Source organism: Micromesistius poutassou (genome assembly GCF_964030765.1).
Source record: "Micromesistius poutassou genome assembly, chromosome: 13".
NCBI classification, from domain to species: domain Eukaryota; kingdom Metazoa; phylum Chordata; class Actinopteri; order Gadiformes; family Gadidae; genus Micromesistius; species Micromesistius poutassou.
The window spans coordinates 9465729-9484193 of NC_140283.1; the positions used below are offsets into that span (position 1 = coordinate 9465729).

Genomic DNA, 18465 nt, shown 5'->3' on the forward strand with positions numbered 1-18465 from the left:
AATATATATATATATATATGCCTATATATAGATCACTAACATACAGAAAAGCACCAACAACTTTTAAAGATTTGTTTGATTTAAACTTGAATTGTAATAAATTGAATCTAGAGCCAGCACGCTCATGGCCCAAAAATCCCAAAGAAAATACTTAATAGTAAACTAATTGCTCACCTGATACACTTGTGCATCAGAGACGAAGAGTTAATGTCAAACGATAAGCCACTTCAGATTCATGTTTGTAGTTGGATTTATAACATGGGTAAGGTGCAGTTTAACAAGTACACAATTGGCTAATCCAGAAGCCTGACACCAGGAGCCAAGAGCGACTCGCTCTGGCCCTTGCACCTGTCCGGACAACAATACCCGCTTGGATCCTTCATCGCACAGCACTTAAAATCCCTTCTAATCCCTGCATGTAGATTTTCTGTTGTGTTCCAGGCTATTACATCGTGCACATTCTAGGTGTCTTTGCAATCCAAATGCTTGTCCTGTTCCAGTACAGCCCTTCACATCTTAACCCACATTAAGTCTACTGATTTGTGTCTCGACAACCCAATGCTACTAGGTTAAGCATTGGCTAATCTGTCTCATGCTACCTGGATTTTCATATTGGAGAAATAATCCTGATGAGGGAGGAGGTGGGGCGAGGGGGGCAGTCACCCCAGGACAAGTTTCAAAGCTTCTTATCAGAGTTCACACAAAATACACTTGATAAAAAAGTGAAAAGATAGTCTTTTAACTTGGTAGCTGCAAGTTTAATTAAAGCTACTTTGAAGAGTGAAGTTGATCTGTTTTTATGTGCTCCTTTGCATACCCATCATGTCGAATTCAAAACCACCTTCAACATCAAGTCAAGACTCTTGACTCAGGTTGAAGTTCCAAAAATAAAATATTGTCAAGCAAAAAGAAACCACACAGGTTACCAAAATTATTTATTTTCTCACTAACTTAGAAACAAGAAATATCTTTTCCATATATAAAGCTGTTCACATCAGTGGACAATACATTCAATCGACATGTCACAAGGAATAAGAACCAGTTATCACATGATCCTGTGTAATAAAACCGAAAGGAAAACGATGAATCTTAAAGTTGCAAAGCTTTTGCCTCAATATTGCAGACAACGTATGGGATCAAACGAAAAAGCGGTTAAAACACTGACTTGTCACTACACATGTTAAGGCTCTGCCACAGGAGCCACTACTTACCAGGACAAGCACTAAGGCATGAGTGACAAGTGTTAAGTGCCATTTTATTGCAGAAGCAGGTGAGCTAAAACAAACAAACAAACAAAAACACCTAAAATAATTGCCATATATGAGTTGCCGATTTAATGTTTCCCATTAGGAGTACTACACAACCCCTACCCCCCACGGCCGGCCCCGCCACCCCAGAAAAAAACAAAGGGTGTTGAAGGGCAAAGTATGGATCACAACAACTTCCTCTTTACGCTTCACCTGTGCAGCCGCCCTGCTTTGAACTTTGAAACCCTCTTGGGGGGCTCCACAGGGGGGGCCGCGTCCGTGGTCCCCTCTTCCTGTTTCCTTTCCAGTATTGTCGGCAAAGCAGGTGGAGCAATGGTGAGATGAGGAACGGCTGTGGGCATGGGATCCTTCTCCACCACTGTGCCTGAAAAAGCCTGAAGACAACAACAAACAAAAAAAAAAACATCCAGTCGATAAGTCATTCTTTCACTGCGAAAGCCCGGAGCAGTATTCTGTGTTCTCGGTTACAGCACAGTTGAAAAACACAAAACAAGGGTTACGGGGGGGGGTCAAACCTCGAAGCAACTCGGGGTGTGTGGAAGTGTGGTGGGGCTGTCCTCCTCCGTGTGGCCGTCGCTGGTGTCGCTGTGCGGCGCGTCGTCGTGGCCGGCGCCGCGGCAGACCAGCCGCCGCTCGTCAAAGTCGGCGGCGCTGCTCTCGCTGGTGTCGCTGCACACGCTGTTCTCCCTGCTGCGGGACTTGAGGATGGACTTCCTCGGGACGGGCTCCCCGTTCTTCACGTCCACAAACAGCCTGACAGAGAAAGGAACAAAAAGATATATGTCAACCAGCTTACATCAACCGTAGAGTAGCGATACCCTGCTCGGTCAGAAATAAGCCAGGAGCGGCCTAAAGTCTAGATGTACTCGTACATCGACTTACATTTTGCTCCCTAAAAACGGACAGATCATCTTCCTCTTACTGACAGCAGTGTTCTGGTTATTTATCAGGGAATGCCCTTCAACCGCTGTATGAACCACCCCAAGTGGTACAGTGAAGAGACGTGTTTGAATGTACTCGGTGGGGCGTGTTACTGTACCTGTAAATGTCTACTGGCGAGGTGATCTTGTGGTGCTCATGGTGGGAGTGGCCGTTGGTGCCATTGTTCTTCTTCTTCCTCTTGGAGTGAGTGAGTGAGTGCTCTTTCCGCTCGCTGAACTTCAGAGTGGTGTTCTTTCCGGTGCATATTCTCACCTGGGAGGGGGCGTGGTAAAGCAGATACACAGTGGTGGATGGAAGGAGAGGAAAATAGGTTCTTCCTTATATTTGTTATTTTTCGAAATGCAATTAATTCAAATAATGAAGACTGACCTTTTTTGGCTCAACCGTGTGAGAGAAATAGATGGTGGGCAAGCAATCCTCTTCTTCCTCCTGCTCGTCTTCATCCTTTGTCGCGTCGCCACCAGGCGCCGCCTGGCTGAGGAGCCGACCGTTGGCAGGGCCGTTGGTGTCCCAGCTAGTCTTTGGACCGGGCCCCTTCTCTGGCTGGCTGCAGTCTGCCTCCTTCTCTTCTTCAGAGGAAGAGGAGGAGGTGGTGTCCTCTCCATTGGTGTCCCCGGTGTCAGACAGTCTGCCCAACAACCACAACCGGACAGATTATCCATCAATCAATATAATAGTGCATTATTGTTATATATTGATATTGTATGTTCAAAAAATAACCGCTACAGAAACCTAAAAGTTTGTTGCGTTTCTTATGAAAATGCCTTAAACTAATAATTGACATGAAGAAAGATTTTTTTTATATTCTGAATAATGAGCTGCATGAGCTACCCTTACGACTTGAGGGGAAACAAATTATAGTGTATCGTAGCAGTTATCAGCAGTCTTGGCTGATTCAAGTTCAAGAAACGTTGTGTGTTTACATTCACTTCAAAAGTCAGTCAGGCAACCAGAGTAACCCCCTTATGTTTATTTATTATTCATTTGAGGGATTTACATATTCATTATCTCGCATACATGGCCACGCCACAAGGTAACAAGGTTTCGATCACTATTAAGGGTTAGGGTTCAGTGATGCGCACCAAATCCCAATAATAACTTGACAGAATCAATCCACGATGGGTCAAAGGTTCTTGACTCATATTATTGTGTTGATTTACATCCTTGGGTTGATTTGCAACATTGACTACACTGATGACAGAATGACTGCATATACAACACAATATGGTGAGTACGAGAGTACACTCATAGCTCATTCAGATATATTTCAGCTTCCCTTTGCTGCACTTTTTTTTTTTTAGACATTTTGATCCCTAATTTCTAGCATGAAAGACATTTCCTTGTCGCAAACCAAACTGCTTAGAATAACCAAGCCCATAAAAGCTGAGGCACTTCCCTGAATGGGCACATGGCGGCTCATCACGGCAGGCTCCAATCCACTGTGTGTGTGTGTACCTGTCCTCTTCGTCCTGCTGCTCCTCCAGTTTCTCTAGCTGGTCCAGCCTGGCCCAGAGCTCCTTCTCAGAGAGTATCTTGCAGTATTCTTCATTGGCCTCTACTCCTTTACCCTCCTCTTCTACCGCCTCCAAATCCAACACTGCATCCAACTTAGGCTTAGAGTGGGGTTTATGGGCTACCCTCTGCTTCCCTGTAAATAGTGGAAAATTATTCTTAAAAATATGCAGGAATTATACTCTATGATGCTACTCATAGAGTATGCTAGATGTGATCCAATATGACCAAGGGCACCTCATTTGTAGCAGTGTAATATGCAAGTATTTGAGTCTATTTCTATTTACATAAAGAAAAAGGAAAGGGAAATTACCTTTGTTGACAACCGTTTCTTTGCTGCGAACCTCTTCGCGGATGTCAACGTAGCTTCCTTTGTTCTAGAGGAAAGGCCGGTTAGTAGGTCAGTGCTTGGCTTTATATGTCATGTGGAATCTATTTTAGGTGGGTATAAAAACCCACCGATAGTTCTTTGAGATCCTCTGTGAACCCAACTCTGGCTTCAAAATTCTTCCTAGTCTTGAGCAAGTCGTCGAGTTCACCCTTCACGTCTGTGAAGGGTGTAAGCAAACACACAAAGAACACAGGCATCAGAGCTTGCATACAAGTTTTCTGTTCTGTGTAAATCAAGTGGTCCAAATGCTAATGAAAAGAAAAAGATGAACATCTTTCTGCCCTTAAATTTACATTTTCATACTGTAGGGCAGATGTGGGCTTTGAATATTTCCTGCCAACATACAACTCCGGATCATTACATCTTCACAACAATTAAGGCCTCTATTACTAATGGCAGTGGCACCCCTCCTGCCCGTTTCTATGGTAATGGCGAGCCTCTCCAGTCAGTGTGTGGACTATGCACAGAAGAAAGGTCAAACGCTGAAGGCCTGACAAGTCAGCCGAGCCCTGACACATCTCGGCCAGCTCTGTTTGATTTGCAGCACTTAGGTTTTAATAGTGGGGTGGGCAGGGTCAGGGAGAAAAAGGAGGAGAAGAAGAGAAGGGGGGTGGGGGGTGCGGGGGGAGGCCGTGGCAGCACATTCATGCTTCGCTTAACACGCTAATAATGTTCATATTAAAAAATCCTTACTTAGGCTCATTTGACTTCATATGAGCTTTTAAAGCCTGGAATGATTGGCCGCCATGGGGAGCATTGTGTGCAGTACAGCAGCGCATTTATGAAATATGTTGCATGTTTTGGAAGCTACCCATCCATTTCCTTCGTCTCTGGGCTCGGCTGCAACTACCAGCAGAAGCCATGTAAAATGAAATATATAATGATAAATAACACGTCATTCCCAAGGTGACAGACTTAAATCAACATTATCCCAATTGATTGGTCTACTAAAACCAATCAGTGTGTTAAATTAAAAAAAAAAAGTATGTGCCGGAGAATGGTACCTGCTTCATAAAAAGCTAAGTTAAAGTGTTTTAACAAACTGTATTTTTTGTTCTGTTTTAATAAATAGCATTTTGAATTTGCAAAGCATTCTGTAAGCACCTCAGTGTCCACACAAACCAATTCTTCCATAAATAAACATGCAAACCCCCACTCTAGCGTTGAGATGTCAGTGCCCTCTGCTGGTCAAGGAATGGAAGTATTGAGTAATACAACATTAAAACAGAACTTATGGAGCCCGAGCTCAATACAATTTGCACAGCTCTGAACAGCTCTCAATCATAAAAATACACTTGACTGATTGGATGCTTTGATTATTCTCAGCCTCACATGGAAATAGCTTTGGATAAAAGCATCTGCTTAATAAATTCAATTGTTTTACGCATTTGTCGCATTGTAGATTCAATTTAATTCATATTGTGGCAGGCTAGACCCTCAATATTCCAAATACAAACTCACATTTCACCCTGTGATCAACGATTCTCTGAGCCTGCTTGGCAGAGCATTTGGCAAACCAGTTGTCACCAAGCAACACCGTCACCTCATTGGTGTGGACCAGTTTCCCCGGCATGAATGCCAGAGGCCCAAAGGGAACCTGTTGTAGTGGATAATAAAACAAAGTTTTGGAGAAATCAACATCTACAAGAACAAACCTCTAATTAGCAAGGCATAGACCACTGGTCTTTGTAAATACAGCGTTAGAGAATGATAATTTTCAAAAGCAAAGCAAAAATAATAGTGTGTGTGTACACTGTATGATCCTAATGTAGTGTTTATTTTTCTATGTGTTCATCAGAGATGATTACCCTTACCATGACATCATAGGACAGGTGGTCTGGAAGGGTACGCAGTCGGTCGTCCAGGGCTTCATAATCCCCCGAAACCTTCTTCCTGTTGGGACATTGTGAGGAGTTTTGTGCCAATATTTGTGATCGAACAAAACTCAAGCAGATACTCCCTATTGTGGAAACATCACACATTTTTGTTCTTAAACTTGTTTAATGTTGAAGTCCTTCAAGGATTTTTGGAAAGGTTCTCATTGGGCGTGTACATTAATTGAAATGTATTTTGTAAAAAAGAACCATCGACAATGGTTTGGTAACTAAGGACAGCGGTTTGCAAGTAACCGTTTATAAATTGATGCCAGTGCTGTGACCAACTGAGTTACCAGCTCCGGACGGGCTACCTAAGCTAATAAGCATGCTCACGCTGCATTTTTCCCACGGCCATCATTTCTAGCTACCTAGACTGAACCTACAAATCAAAAACTAATGTACGTACTATTTTAATTAATCAGCTATGTTAGAGTAGGTTAAACAATTTAACATAGCAGCCTGTTCTTAAAAGGTGCCATGACATGCCACCAGGTGTGGTGTTACAAGCCGTTTTGCAAATTGACTTCATAAGGGGCAGAAAGTGGGCTTGTCCACCTAGATGTGTGCTGGATAGATCAGTCTATCAGCCTACCCAGTGGACTGTAGCAAATGTTTCTCATCTATCCATCACACATCTAGGTGGACACGCACACCTGTGATGTCTTAAGGGGCTGATTTCCAAAACGGCTTGTAATGGCTAATCACACCACACCTGGTGGCATGTCGTGGCACCTTTAATCCATTAAACCTCTACTTATATTTGTCATGAAAATCTTGATAATAAATGAGTAATAGACAATGAACAAAGCCAGAGATATTAAGGCTACTGTGAGCCATACCACGGTTGTAAGTATTTTATTTTTAAGTAGCTATTGATGAGGCTTTAAATTAACCCATAAAAATGTGTCCAAATGTTCAAGAATTTGACAAAACATGCCTTGCAAGGTTTGCGAGACATTGCGAGAATACAGCTCAGTTGAACAGTCTAGTCTGTCAGTTTAAGCAACTGGTAGCCTATCCTGTGCAGGAGTTCTGTTTGTTCGACCACAGGACTTTGCAGGGAAATTCAACCCAAAGGTCAGAATGTGACATAAGCAAAGATGTCTGGTGAGAACCATATTCTTAAGCTGTCTGAGGGAATGCATTGACTTCAGTATAGCTTTGTATATGTTTAATATCAGCTAACAGACACTTTCTTCTCTTGCATATCTATTTCATGTGGAAAAGGACTCACCAGTGCAGAATTTGCTCATCACAGCCTTTCACAACCTGTTGATGGAAAATATTTATAAATCGATCTGTCCTAATCAGTAAAGTACACTCTAAATCCCTATAAATTGTCCAGGGAACATTGTGGTGGAATTACATACGTGGTCATTAGGCAAATAAATGAGACATAATTGATCAGACCAAAACAAGACCTAGTTGACTCTTGCTCAAGGTTAAAAATGTGTTTTAAATGAGTGACCATTTAAACAAACCTTTAGGGCTGCGCCGTACTACTGTTCTATGATTGGGATTGGCGTGTAACGTCAAAAACTATACCTGCAGGCGTTTGACCAGAGATGGCGCTATGCATTGTTGATTTTGACGTTCCATTACACACCGTCACTTTGAAAGTAAAAGTTGGGTTGGATAGTAAGCTGAAAACGCATATTTCCAGTAGTTTATATGGCCGGGGGGGAGAGATCATGGACGTTTGGTAGATGGTTACATAAAAAAAACAATGTAAACAGAAGGGCATGAGCGGATCTACAAACTCCACATAATCGCTAAAACCTTCGTTTGGGTCGTGTTTGTGCACATATATTCTCACAAAAAGACTTCTTGATATTATTAACCCGGGGGGCGGATCTGTGCTTTAAACAACATGGTTTCTAGTCAGCTACATAAACATGACCTCGACATGTGACTGCAGGAAAAGAAGCTTCTGGAAAACGTGCAACCGTCTCAGGACGACTCACCCGATCCCATTGAAGTATTATGCACAACGTCCGGTAAATACACATACAAATAATAACAATAAAAAACAGTCGTCAGTAGTCCAAAGTCGTGCATCTTGGACACCCAAACCGACTTACAAAAACGCTTGCTGCTCCACCGCGTGCCTACGAGCATGGACACTGAGTTTGCTGACTGCAGAAGTGGACAGCAATCGTATTGAAACTAATTTACCTGTTCATGTTCCTCTCGAAGCCTATCAACTCTCACTTGAGGATCAATATTCCTTTTACTTTTGTCAGCCATTGTCGTCCCACGCGTAGTGTGCATCAAATGAAAATGAAAGAATATTGCTCCAAAACAATCCTCAAGGGTTGTGAGTCCTAAAGAAGTGTTTATGAATGCAATCACAGATATTCCTGACACCCGTTCTTGTCGTATTCATCAAGGGGGCAGTGCTGATTATCCACAATTTTAGAAGTGATATCATTTCACTCTCATTTCAGGATTTTCGTACGACCACAAAAACATCCACAGAAAGGTATTCCATCCGACGGTCGTCACTGATCCTGCGCCATGTTTCTCTGCTTGGACCCCGATGTACTCTGGGTAAATAATTTATATAACTTTATTTAAAATCGGACAGGATTTGATGTACATTAGTAATGGAAAATTACAGCTATGTGCAAATATCATGTAAATACAATTATGAGTATTAAGTGTATCAAATGTAACAGTCGCTTACACTTGATTTATGCGATTCTGACAAAAACATCTCCCATCAAGCATTGCGACCATGCGTGAGATCAGACATCTGATGTGAATCCTTCAGAGTTTTGTAATAAAAAGACCACGAACCGGCTGTTTATGAACACAGCCTTATCAAGTAGGTGAACGTATTTTTGTGAATATATCCGTGTTTTAAAGTGTATAGAGGTCGTTCGCACATCTGTTGACGATGTCAATATGACGATCGAGTTGCCGAACTGAACCGAAAATGAAAATGAACTGTTCGTGAAAATTACCTTAAATAAAAGCTCTATATGTGAATCGTGGACGTTTGGTATTATCTACAGACTTTTTGTAGGCCTACAATGATTTGTACTGCTGACTTATGAATAAGTCAGACAAATGATGATCTTTACTATTATGTATCAAAAAGCAAGTAAACAATGTCGACGCTACAAATTACATGTCCTTGTAAACTCTTCATATGATTTTACAGAATGCCTCCAATTAACGATGTCATGAAGCTCTGCTGTGAGTTGTCTGCCAATCAGCAAATAAAGACCGCAGTAAAGGGCTCAATGAAAGGTTCCGCCGCCGCCGGTGGACTTGCCTTTGCAGGTGGGATGCTTGGAGGTCCCCTTGGTATTGCTGTAGGTATGTATATCCTTATTTGAAACGCTAATCCAGTATAAATCGGGCTATATTACTCTGTATTATTCAACATAGAAACAAAGTTTGGATTTCCTGCTAGTTGGAGGGTTAATATATAACAAGGGTTGATTATTGTCAGCAGATTAATTTACTTTGATTTACTAAAATGTAAAAACATTTCCTTGCTTTTCCGTTCATGAAAGGTGGTGCTGTTGGTGGCCTCCTGGGGTGTTGGATGACAAGTGGACAGTTCAAACCACTGCCCCAGATTATCATGGAACTGGCCCCCCAGCAGCAACAGAGACTGTACGAAGATGTCATGGCTATCCTCGGCAACATGCAGTGGACAGACCTAGCCCAGCTAACTGCTCTAGTGATGGGCAATTCCACCATGAAGCAGCAGGTTACTGCTGCCCTGCTTGGGTACATCACCAAGGAGCTTCAAGCTGAGGTTCATTATGTAGACTAGACTCTGGGAGATTGTACGATATTTATGATCATCAGAAAGAAAATCCAATTAAGGTTGTGTCTTTTGGGCTTTTTAATGGGTTTGATTGAGGTTTGACAGATTACTGTCAAAGGACTATCTTAAGTTGTGCTGTGGGGTCAATGTTTGGTCAAAGGGTCAATGTTTACTGGATGGATCAGATTGATTCTAAAGAGATGTATGCTAGGCAGCTATATTGCAATTTGTTTATGCGGGTGGTAGGGTCATACCTTTGGCCTGAACATTAATAAACCACATTTTTGAATGTGGTTTTGATTTTTGAATTATGTATTCTTTATACAAAATAAAAGATAATGGGAATTTCCTATGGTATTAAACAAAACATTAAATATTTCTAATTGTAACCTGCCAATGTGGCAAACATATTGGTAGGTTTTAAATGTAATTGCATGTTGGTACCAATTTCAATGCTCGGAATTCCCATCCTTCTGTTGGTCCAATCTGGCAGAGTACTTTGTATTGTATTATGTGTAGTTCAGAGTACTATAATTAATACATAGGACTCAGTATACTGCACTATTATACCTGTAGTACTGCACTATAATATCTAGTTTCATGAGCATACACAGTTCTGTCCCAAATAAGATGACTTTGTTAAGAAATTATGATTTCCCTGGCATTTACGTTCACCATTATGGAGTACACTCCAGGTGTATTTGCAGTTCTTTGACACCATGAGTGAAAAAAATAAGACTGACCGAACATTGCGGTAGCATAAATATACTTTTATTAAGGTATATTGGCGACCTCAGTTTCCCAGACAGACCCATTTATATACACACATAAGGAATGAAGCTGTTAGGGGTCTAATCTAACCCACAACAACTGTGTCTTCGTCAACAAATTCATAAAATGGCACCTCCAGATTAAGAGGGGCAGGCCCCTTCCTAATTCTTCCAGATGCATCGTAGTGGGAGCCGTGGCAAGGACAGTAGTAGCCTCCATAGTCTCCTGCGTTGGCAATGGGCACACACCCCAGATGGGTGCACACACCAAGGACAATGACCCATTTGGGTTTTTGCACCCGATCCTTGTCGTGCTCGGGGTCACGCAGCTCTCCCAGGTTCACAGCCTCCTCTGCAGCAATCTCCTTCTCCGTGCGGTGGCGTACAAACAGGGGTTTTCCTCTCCACTTGAAGGTCATATTCTTGCCCTCGGGAATATCAGACAACTTGACTTCGATTTTGGACAAAGCCAAGACATCAGCAGATGCACTCATAGAGGACACAAACTGGCTGACAACCGTTTTGGCAGCATAGACGGTCACCACAGTGGTTGCCCCGGTGACTAGGTAGGAGAACACCTTTCTTGCTTCGCTGCTGTCCTGAGAGGACTTATTTGGGTCCTGAACTTCGGGGCGTCGGTAGTCTGAGAAGTCAGGAACCTTGATGTCTGTGTGGGCGAGGCGGATTCCAGTAGCGCCTGTGAATTGAAAACGGAAACAAAATTGTGAAGATAAAAGCGGATCTCGAACAGGCCTAATAATGTGGTTAACATGGCTGATTATGGGAGGCTAAATCACCATCCACAACATGACAATAAAACCATAAACAACGATTACGTGGCCAGAAATATCAAGTAGGAAAATCGTTTGACATTCGAATTAGACAAGATATATAAACTGAACAAGAAGCACTACGTAACTTAGAAGACGTAACCCTCTCAACATGTAGGTTACATAAATACAAAACAATGTATTATATATCTAGAAATAGAAAATAAACATTCGATTTCGAGACAAAACCCAGCACAGGACACACCGAAATAGTTAGCTTGCCGCGACCTTACCATTAGCACTAGCAGCGGGGACGAAATCCTTGACGAGCCGAGAAAACCCCGAAGCATTAACCGTGGGTTTTGCGAATTGCAGGCATGAGCCAATAGCGCCGCGACGAGCAGCGATTGACATCATTTTGAACAAAATTATTATCGGTTTTTAACCGAGGACACGCCGACCTTACTAGCGCTTGCTACGAGCGGCTGCCAGAAGCGAACGGTGTGTGTCACACTTTCTGTGGTCCTACTGATACATGATGCTCGCTACACGTTCCATAACACGCCCAAAATAAATACATAAACCGGGGCTCAAGATTTCACCTTAAAATATTTTCTGTTTACTTTAAATGGCGGAATAAATGTTGACTGAATTATGCTAGAATGCATTATTAACAAGAGGAAAAGTAATCATATAAATCCTATAACCCACAAACAGATACAGGCACATATAGGCCAATCGGGGTCCTCAGGATGTAAACAATGAAGGAAGTGCTTACGCAAAACTAGCAATGAAATCCAAAATGGTAACATGACAGAGGAAATACAAAAATGAAAATACCCAAACGAAAATTGTTGCTTTTTATAGTTTTTGCATATGTGGGATTTTCGCTCTATGCTGCATACAATGTATTCTTCGGTACCAAAATAATTTCCCGTGTCCACAGGGTGGTGAAGAAAAATACAGTAGGCCCTCCAGGTAACCAATCGCTAAAAAAGCGTATTAAAAATGGTGTTGACGTAATCTGATATTTTGTTTCGAGTGTTTGCATACTATCTAATACATATAATACATTTTATACAGGCGGTGCAGTTGCACCATTCATTGAAGACGAGGAATGGAACCCATGGGAAGACGAAGAGGTGGAGTACAATTCTGCTCTCAATAGAAAGAGAGAGGCTTTCCAAAAGCATTTGGCACAAATCAACAAGAATAAGCCCAAACGATACAAGGTCCAAATATGGGGGAAAGCCGCCATAGGTAGGTGAACCGACACATATCAATGACATATTTAGGTTGATGTAAATATTTTTTTATTGTAGCTATATATATTAATAATGTAAACAGGTTGTTATGCTATACATGTCTAACTTTTTTGTAATCCGATTTGATTTTGATTTTACCTTCCATGCAACTGTTCATCAACATTCCTCTTTTCCTCAGGACTTTACCTGTGGGAACACATACTAGACGGACCGCTGCATCCTACAGACAAAGTAGCCCAATGGAGGGAGGGGGAGCTTCAGTCAGGGAAAATAGATTTCAGGTGCTTTACTTATTACATATACCTCAATCCTTGTATCCACACTTATCACAGTACACACATAACGATAACAAATTATAACAAATGAACCAGTACAATTGAATGGTCCCTAACTTATACTCCTTTCTTTAGCTTCTACACGGGTCCTGCGGTTGTCCAGGGACATGTTCCTCTTGACATGAACAGCCTAGTTCTGGTTCTGAATGGCCGTGAGCAGCAGAAGATCTCCTACTCCACACGGTGGCTGGAACATGTCCATGCTCTGGTGCAGGCCCGCACTGTCTCTCATGTGGCTGTAGTGCTGTTGGGTAATGAGCACTGCGTCAATGATTGGATCAGCCCGTACTTAAAGAGGAACGGGGGCTTTGTGGAGTTGCTGTTTGTGGTGTACGACAGCCCCTGGGTGAATAACATCGATGTCTTCCAGTGGCCTCTCGGGGTTGCCACGTATGTTTGCCTTATATTTACCATTTGCAATCAGCCCTAAACACATGCTTCTAACTTGAACTGATTTGTCACTCAATACAATTGCGTGAAACTCTGATTGTATCTTTACAGATATAGACAGTTCCCCATTATCAGACCCAGTTTGCAGATGGTGACCTCTATCAGACCATACCTCTGCAACTTCCAGGGCACAGTTTACAAAAATTCCTCGAGAGAAACTCTAGTGCAGGTTCTGAAACAAGCTGACATTGAGAAAGACTGTATCACCACTGCAAGGGACAAGTAAGTAATCACTAATTTTTGTCAGTTACTGGTGGCATCATATGTCATTACGATGAAGATGCTTATGTCATTCAAATACAAATAATAACCTCAACTGTTTTTTTCTAAAATGGAGTAGAATGAAGAGCTGCAAGAATTGCTAGGTTTACATTGGATGTGGTTTAATGTTCACATTGTTGATTTTTACATTATTTTCAGCTATCCAATGGAATATGATTAGCATATTTTCCAAAGTGGTTTCAAGCCGTTTATATCCGTCCTGTGTCTCAATCTGTCCTTAGGTGGCTTCCTCAGGAGACAGTGGACAGTTTGGGTCGCTACCAGACAGCTCTGTCCCAGAGTGATCTGACACTCTGTCCGGTAGGGATCAACACAGAGTGCTACCGCATCTTCGAGGCGTGTGCTTATGGCTCCGTCCCCATCGTTGAGGATGTTCAGAACCCTGGTGCCTGTGTCACAGGGCCCAGCTCGCCACTGCGTCTGCTAAAAGCTGCGGGAGCACCCTTCATCTTCCTTAGGGACTGGAAGGAACTGCCGGCCATTTTGGAGAAGGAAAGAAGGATGGATCAGAATCAAAGGATGGAGCGGAGGAAAAGATTGATAGAATGGTACACTACTTTCCGTCAACAGATGAAAGACAGATTCACTGAAGTCATAGAGGAGACCTTCTTTAAAAATGTCTAACCAATGAAAACCAACAATTGGTAATCTCCGCCCCACCAGGGTTTTGAGCATTTCAAAGATATTCTCAAATTTTGTGTGACAGATTGTGTCCAGGCACAAAGACACACAGTCTTTGTTTGCAGCAGAGAAATGTGCTAATATTTGTAACATGCATTGTTGCTGGTAATGGGGTAACAGTGGAAGCACAGAATGTAACCGACTTCAGGAGAACTGGTGCTTTTTCAGACCCATCTCTATCCACTAAGGACATGTTCATGTCATCCTAATCAGGCTATTTAAATATTTAAGTGAAAAGTGTTTACTGTTGCATCCCCTGTTTGTATAAGTTACACAAAGAAAAAAGGAAACAATTATTGTTGTTATTTAAGTGAAGTACACCGTTGTACCGGGAGGCTGTCCATGCATCTATAACAGATGATATAACAACATATGTGAGAGTGTTGTCATATGCCCGATTGACTTGTTGCCTTTGTGGAGAAATAGGCTAATGTATTTTGGTGTAACAGTCATTTTTGTGTTATTAAACTGTGATGGTGGCAATATATTAAACAATATATTTATGATGGTAGAAATTGTATCGATCTGTCAAAGATGGCAAGTTGACGGCCTATTGTTTTTAAATGCTCCACAAGCCTAATAATCTTGGTATGACTATTTATAGTATTACAATGAGTGCAGTATCAAGGCAGGGAATGATGATTGCCTTTAAATGGTGTCACAGTTGTATACATTTAATATACTTTTATACGTATGTTTCTATTATTCATAATTGATATAGTGATTTGAAGTACACTACTCTTTTAGAAAAAAAATATTTGCAGGTTAGAATGAATTTATTTGATTGAGCCAGAAGTATTTTGTTTTCTGTAAAACCTGAATATTTATTGTTTATTTTTTTTTGCTATATTTCTTCTTATTCAAAACATAACGTTTGTTTGCTACGTTAATTTTCTATGTTGTAGTGCATGGAAAGCGTGCAATAAAATATTGTCGTTGGTCGGCTTGTCCATTTTTATCCAGCAGATGTCGTTGCAGGTTATTTTATTACCTGAATAGACGTGCATTGGAGGGCTTCAGCTTCTGAAGCACAAATGCAGTAAAATAACATCTGATTAATAAGTTATTTTTTTATCACCCAAGGAAGATATGGCAAACGAAATACTTAACGCAGCAATGCCATTGGCGTTTACGGGTGTGTGTGGTCATTTTGGAATTACTCTGCTGTTCCATTTCTGTCCACTCTGTGCGCTACAGTCTCACCAATCCCTATTTTCTCCTGTGAGTCTCCAGCAGCTGTGGTGCAGTTGACCTGCCCCGTGCCTGCCTGGAAAACGTCGAGGGAGAGGGCGCACTGGTGGAAGCCTAGCTCTGTACTGGGAGCTCCCAACAGGAACTTAATTCCATTTGAGTAACGTTAATGGATGCTAGTCCGTTTTTATTAGGTACAACCTTGCGTACAACTCGAACCGCGAAAGTCTGTGGTGAAGACTTTGAAACTTAGTAAGTTTTTTTTTAGTAGCGAGCCTTTGCGCCGACTCAAAGCAGCAGAACAGATCGCAGCGGCAGAGCCAATAGTTCAGTGAATTCATTGGTTGGACCAGAATTCCGCAGCGGCGGAATTGAGTTAGTCTTCATCCTCGAGTCCTGGGAAGAAGAACAATGAATGTCTGAATTTTACCTAGCCGAGGGCAAAGTTTGCTCCCGTGCTTATTGTAAATTAATTTCATTTTTTTTCTAGTAAGTTTAAGAGGCATACCGTGTGTATGTCGGATGCTACAGGCGTGAGACTGGACATTATTCCATTTGTTGACAAATAGTTTAGAATAACTTTACTGCTCTCAGCAGAGAAAAGCCTGAAAATGTCCACGCCGAGGTACAAAAAGGACAAAGAAATCATTGCGGACTATGAAAGTCAAGTAAAAGGTAAGGACATACATTGTTTGCGCAGACATGCTTGTAATTGTGTGCGGTGCAGTCTTACAAATATGGAAACCTGTCGCCAGATTCGACTAGTTCAGTCATCGCAATGATTTGTATGTGATTCAATATTTTTGGGTATTTCATCTAAACACACCAGTTGGGTGACGTTCATCAGTTTACTTAAGCATTGTGATTTCACGTATTTCAGTTTACAATGAATTGGGTAACGTTTATCGTCAGAAAGCTTTATAATTGTATTCTTGCACCGTTATTGGGAGCAAAACCCTTATCAATATACAGTAGATTCACCTCTCACTTGTTGTAATGAAAAGTCACTAATCAGATCCTAAACTGTATAAAATAGGTTCAGAGAGTCGACTGCTTTAACGTGTGTGTGGTGCGTGCGTATGTGTTTGACGAAGAGACGTTCATTTTCCCGTCTTTCCCTCTAGCTCACAATGGTGTGTTCATGTGACCGTGGGAAGTTCCATTTCCGACGAAGGAAATTCCATTTGAACAATTATCAAACTCCAAACAAATATATTCGGTGACATGGTGATAAGTAGCATTGTGCTAACTACAAGTATGTCTAAAAGTAGGGCTGAGTTCACGCAGCTCGCACGATACTTGTTGCCTGGTTAGTTTCATCCTCATCCTACCCTAGCCTTTTTAATTAACATTGTCGATTTTAACCCATTCCTGTACTTGACATGGCATTTTGATGCAGTTTCAGCTCTGAGGTTAATTGCAGCACTATCTGGACAAGCAGAATTGCCCTTGGATGGCAAACAAGTTAAGCCATGTTAAAGCTAGATATTAGGTTTCAGGTGGATAGGTTTAGGTACAACTTAAACAGAGTTAAAGTTGTGACATTGAGCCCCTCACAGTTATTAGGCGAGAGACTTGGAATTATAAAAACGACATAACAGTGCTCTGACCACTAACTGGCTATGCAATTGTGTGACGCAAACTAGTGCTGCTCTGCTGGTTGGGTGGGAGGAGTTGTGGGAGTGTCGATTGTACTATTTTTGTAAACAAAGAGAGCCACAGGCCAGCCAGCAATTTTTGTTTGTAGAATATATCCGTTATTCTATCAGGTATTGCACAACATTCTGCACCTACTTTCAAGATGGCACATTTCTGTAGCTTTCAGTATAACTATTTAGGCAGCATTGCACTCAAGGTTGAGCAGTTGAATAAGAATGCATAATAATACTTATGCAGCCTTTTATCCTTCAACCATGGCACTCCCTCATATGTGATTTTTTTTTTCTATTTGGATAGTAGGTGCAGAAGTAAACGAAAGTAAGAGGCTAAGTCGTTTTAGGTCCCCCGTTTCCTTTAAGCCCCCTGGAAACAGCACAGCAATAGTTAATCCTGAGACTCGGTTGAACAGAGAAAAGTAGTTCCTTTCTCCCCGTCTGTAACCATAGGGATTTGGCCCTCATCCATATAGTTAAATTCTCCAGTGCTATAGCACACTGAAATATCCCCTGTTCTGTGTCCCCATTGCCCAACCCTTAATACAGATAAAAGGTCAAACAAAGGTAGGGGGTTTTATTCCCAAAATGTCTAGTGTATGTTTAATCTCTTTCGGTCTCCAATGACTAATGACTTTCATTCTTTACTAGACAGGTTGCCCCCCACATATGGGGTGCTGAGCAAGAAAGGATTCTGTCATGTCATGCTTTGTTGAGTAGCCTAATAATCATGTGCAGTTGATTTTAACTGTTACTTGTATGAGAACAGATTTAGCATTTGTTTGCTAAATAAAACATTACTGTGTGTGTTACCTCTGACTTGTATTTAAAATATTTTTGTTTATTATTTTTATATTTGATTTCTTGTATTGGAAGTTAGACAGTTATGCAACACTCCTTTTTGCATTGAAATCTTATCACTGGTTTCATTATATATACATTTTAATAGTATTAGATTTGCAGCTAAAGAATCATGTGGAAGTGTTGAAGGGCACTAGAATGGCTTATTTGGTATGTTGGACGTTTTCAGACTTGAATGTTGATCTGCATGCATCTAGGCAGTTTGACCTTTTTGTTTTGGTCAAACATCCCGCAGCCAGGTTTGGTTCAGTCAATGCTTTTGCTGCATGTCCTCATGATGGTGTGAAACCTGTGTGCTGTGGGTGACATGTCGTCCTCACAAGCCATCATCTCCCTTCCTTCCTAGTGTCTCGTGAAGTTGATGGCTGCATTTTCCCTTGGTACAGACCAGAGAACCATGAATCATTACCTATTATTACGCTTAAACAGTGTTC

The 18465-nt window shown here is 41.6% G+C and overlaps 5 protein-coding genes across 9 annotated transcripts in view; 3 read left to right on the top strand and 2 right to left on the bottom strand.

Annotated features, from left to right (window-relative positions):
- Positions 1 to 918: 918 nt before the first annotated feature.
- uri1 (URI1 prefoldin like chaperone) lies at positions 919 to 8527 on the bottom strand. Its single transcript, XM_084477200.1, has 11 exons — positions 8166 to 8527; positions 7225 to 7259; positions 5928 to 6006; positions 5575 to 5710; positions 4182 to 4270; positions 4036 to 4099; positions 3666 to 3858; positions 2580 to 2838; positions 2308 to 2462; positions 1784 to 2021; positions 919 to 1642 (listed from the first exon to the last, which is right to left on the bottom strand). The coding sequence occupies exons 1-11, from the start codon at positions 8259 to 8261 to the stop codon at positions 1457 to 1459; spliced, it is 1530 nt and encodes a 509-aa protein (XP_084333326.1). The 5' UTR covers positions 8262 to 8527; the 3' UTR covers positions 919 to 1456.
- LOC311357300 (protein C19orf12 homolog) lies at positions 7297 to 10117 on the top strand. 2 transcript variants are annotated; one of them, XM_084477201.1, is made up of 4 exons: positions 7297 to 7987; positions 8438 to 8540; positions 9157 to 9314; positions 9515 to 10117. In XM_084477201.1, the coding sequence occupies exons 2-4, from the start codon at positions 8530 to 8532 to the stop codon at positions 9778 to 9780; spliced, it is 435 nt and encodes a 144-aa protein (XP_084333327.1). In that variant the 5' UTR covers positions 7297 to 7987; positions 8438 to 8529; the 3' UTR covers positions 9781 to 10117. The 2 variants fall into 2 exon arrangements, with proteins under 2 accessions (XP_084333327.1, XP_084333328.1); XM_084477202.1 differs by lacking the exons at positions 7297 to 7987; positions 8438 to 8540 and adding an exon at positions 8683 to 8817.
- Positions 10118 to 10523: 406 nt separating this feature from the next.
- Positions 10524 to 11828, bottom strand: uqcrfs1 (ubiquinol-cytochrome c reductase, Rieske iron-sulfur polypeptide 1). The gene is made up of 2 exons (XM_084477722.1): positions 11608 to 11828; positions 10524 to 11241 (listed from the first exon to the last, which is right to left on the bottom strand). The coding sequence occupies exons 1-2, from the start codon at positions 11729 to 11731 to the stop codon at positions 10631 to 10633; spliced, it is 735 nt and encodes a 244-aa protein (XP_084333848.1). The 5' UTR covers positions 11732 to 11828; the 3' UTR covers positions 10524 to 10630.
- Positions 11829 to 12097: 269 nt separating this feature from the next.
- On the top strand, positions 12098 to 15137 carry rxylt1 (ribitol xylosyltransferase 1). The gene is made up of 6 exons (XM_084476826.1): positions 12098 to 12292; positions 12398 to 12574; positions 12758 to 12860; positions 12990 to 13304; positions 13416 to 13586; positions 13868 to 15137. The coding sequence occupies exons 1-6, from the start codon at positions 12145 to 12147 to the stop codon at positions 14268 to 14270; spliced, it is 1317 nt and encodes a 438-aa protein (XP_084332952.1). The 5' UTR covers positions 12098 to 12144; the 3' UTR covers positions 14271 to 15137.
- A 468-nt stretch (positions 15138 to 15605) lies between these two features.
- Positions 15606 to 18465, top strand: part of srgap1a (SLIT-ROBO Rho GTPase activating protein 1a) — a 75688-nt gene continuing 72828 nt past the window's right edge. For 3 of the 4 annotated variants that reach the window (XM_084477346.1, XM_084477348.1, XM_084477349.1), the window contains exon 1: positions 15606 to 16193. In XM_084477346.1, coding sequence (XP_084333472.1) covers positions 16130 to 16193 — 64 coding nt within the window. In that variant the 5' untranslated portion in view covers positions 15606 to 16129. The remainder of the gene's footprint in view (positions 16194 to 18465) is intronic. The other variant, XM_084477347.1, reaches the window with a different exon arrangement.

What these genes read in the sequence shown, in the direction of transcription:
- rxylt1 (XM_084476826.1), top strand. Translation starts at nt 12,145, where the DNA reads ATGAAAATACCCAAACGAAAATTGTTGCTTTTTATAGTTTTTGCATAT. An exon ending in ATGGGGGAAAGCCGCCATAG is followed by an intron (nt 12,575 to 12,757) that starts GTAGGTGAACCG and finishes TCTTTTCCTCAG; the next exon opens with GACTTTACCTGTGGGAACAC. An exon ending in TCAGGGAAAATAGATTTCAG is followed by an intron (nt 12,861 to 12,989) that starts GTGCTTTACTTA and finishes TCCTTTCTTTAG; the next exon opens with CTTCTACACGGGTCCTGCGG.
- uri1 (XM_084477200.1), bottom strand. Translation starts at nt 8,261, where the DNA reads ATGCACACTACGCGTGGGACGACAATGGCTGACAAAAGTAAAAGGAAT. An exon ending in GATGAGCAAATTCTGCACTG is followed by an intron (nt 6,007 to 7,224) that starts GTGAGTCCTTTT and finishes ATGTCCCAACAG; the next exon opens with GAAGAAGGTTTCGGGGGATT. An exon ending in ACACCCCGAGTTGCTTCGAG is followed by an intron (nt 1,643 to 1,783) that starts GTTTGACCCCCC and finishes TGTTGTCTTCAG; the next exon opens with GCTTTTTCAGGCACAGTGGT.
- uqcrfs1 (XM_084477722.1), bottom strand. Translation starts at nt 11,731, where the DNA reads ATGATGTCAATCGCTGCTCGTCGCGGCGCTATTGGCTCATGCCTGCAA. An exon ending in CCCCGCTGCTAGTGCTAATG is followed by an intron (nt 11,242 to 11,607) that starts GTAAGGTCGCGG and finishes TTCAATTCACAG; the next exon opens with GCGCTACTGGAATCCGCCTC.
- LOC311357300 (XM_084477201.1), top strand. An exon ending in TCCCCTTGGTATTGCTGTAG is followed by an intron (nt 9,315 to 9,514) that starts GTATGTATATCC and finishes CGTTCATGAAAG; the next exon opens with GTGGTGCTGTTGGTGGCCTC.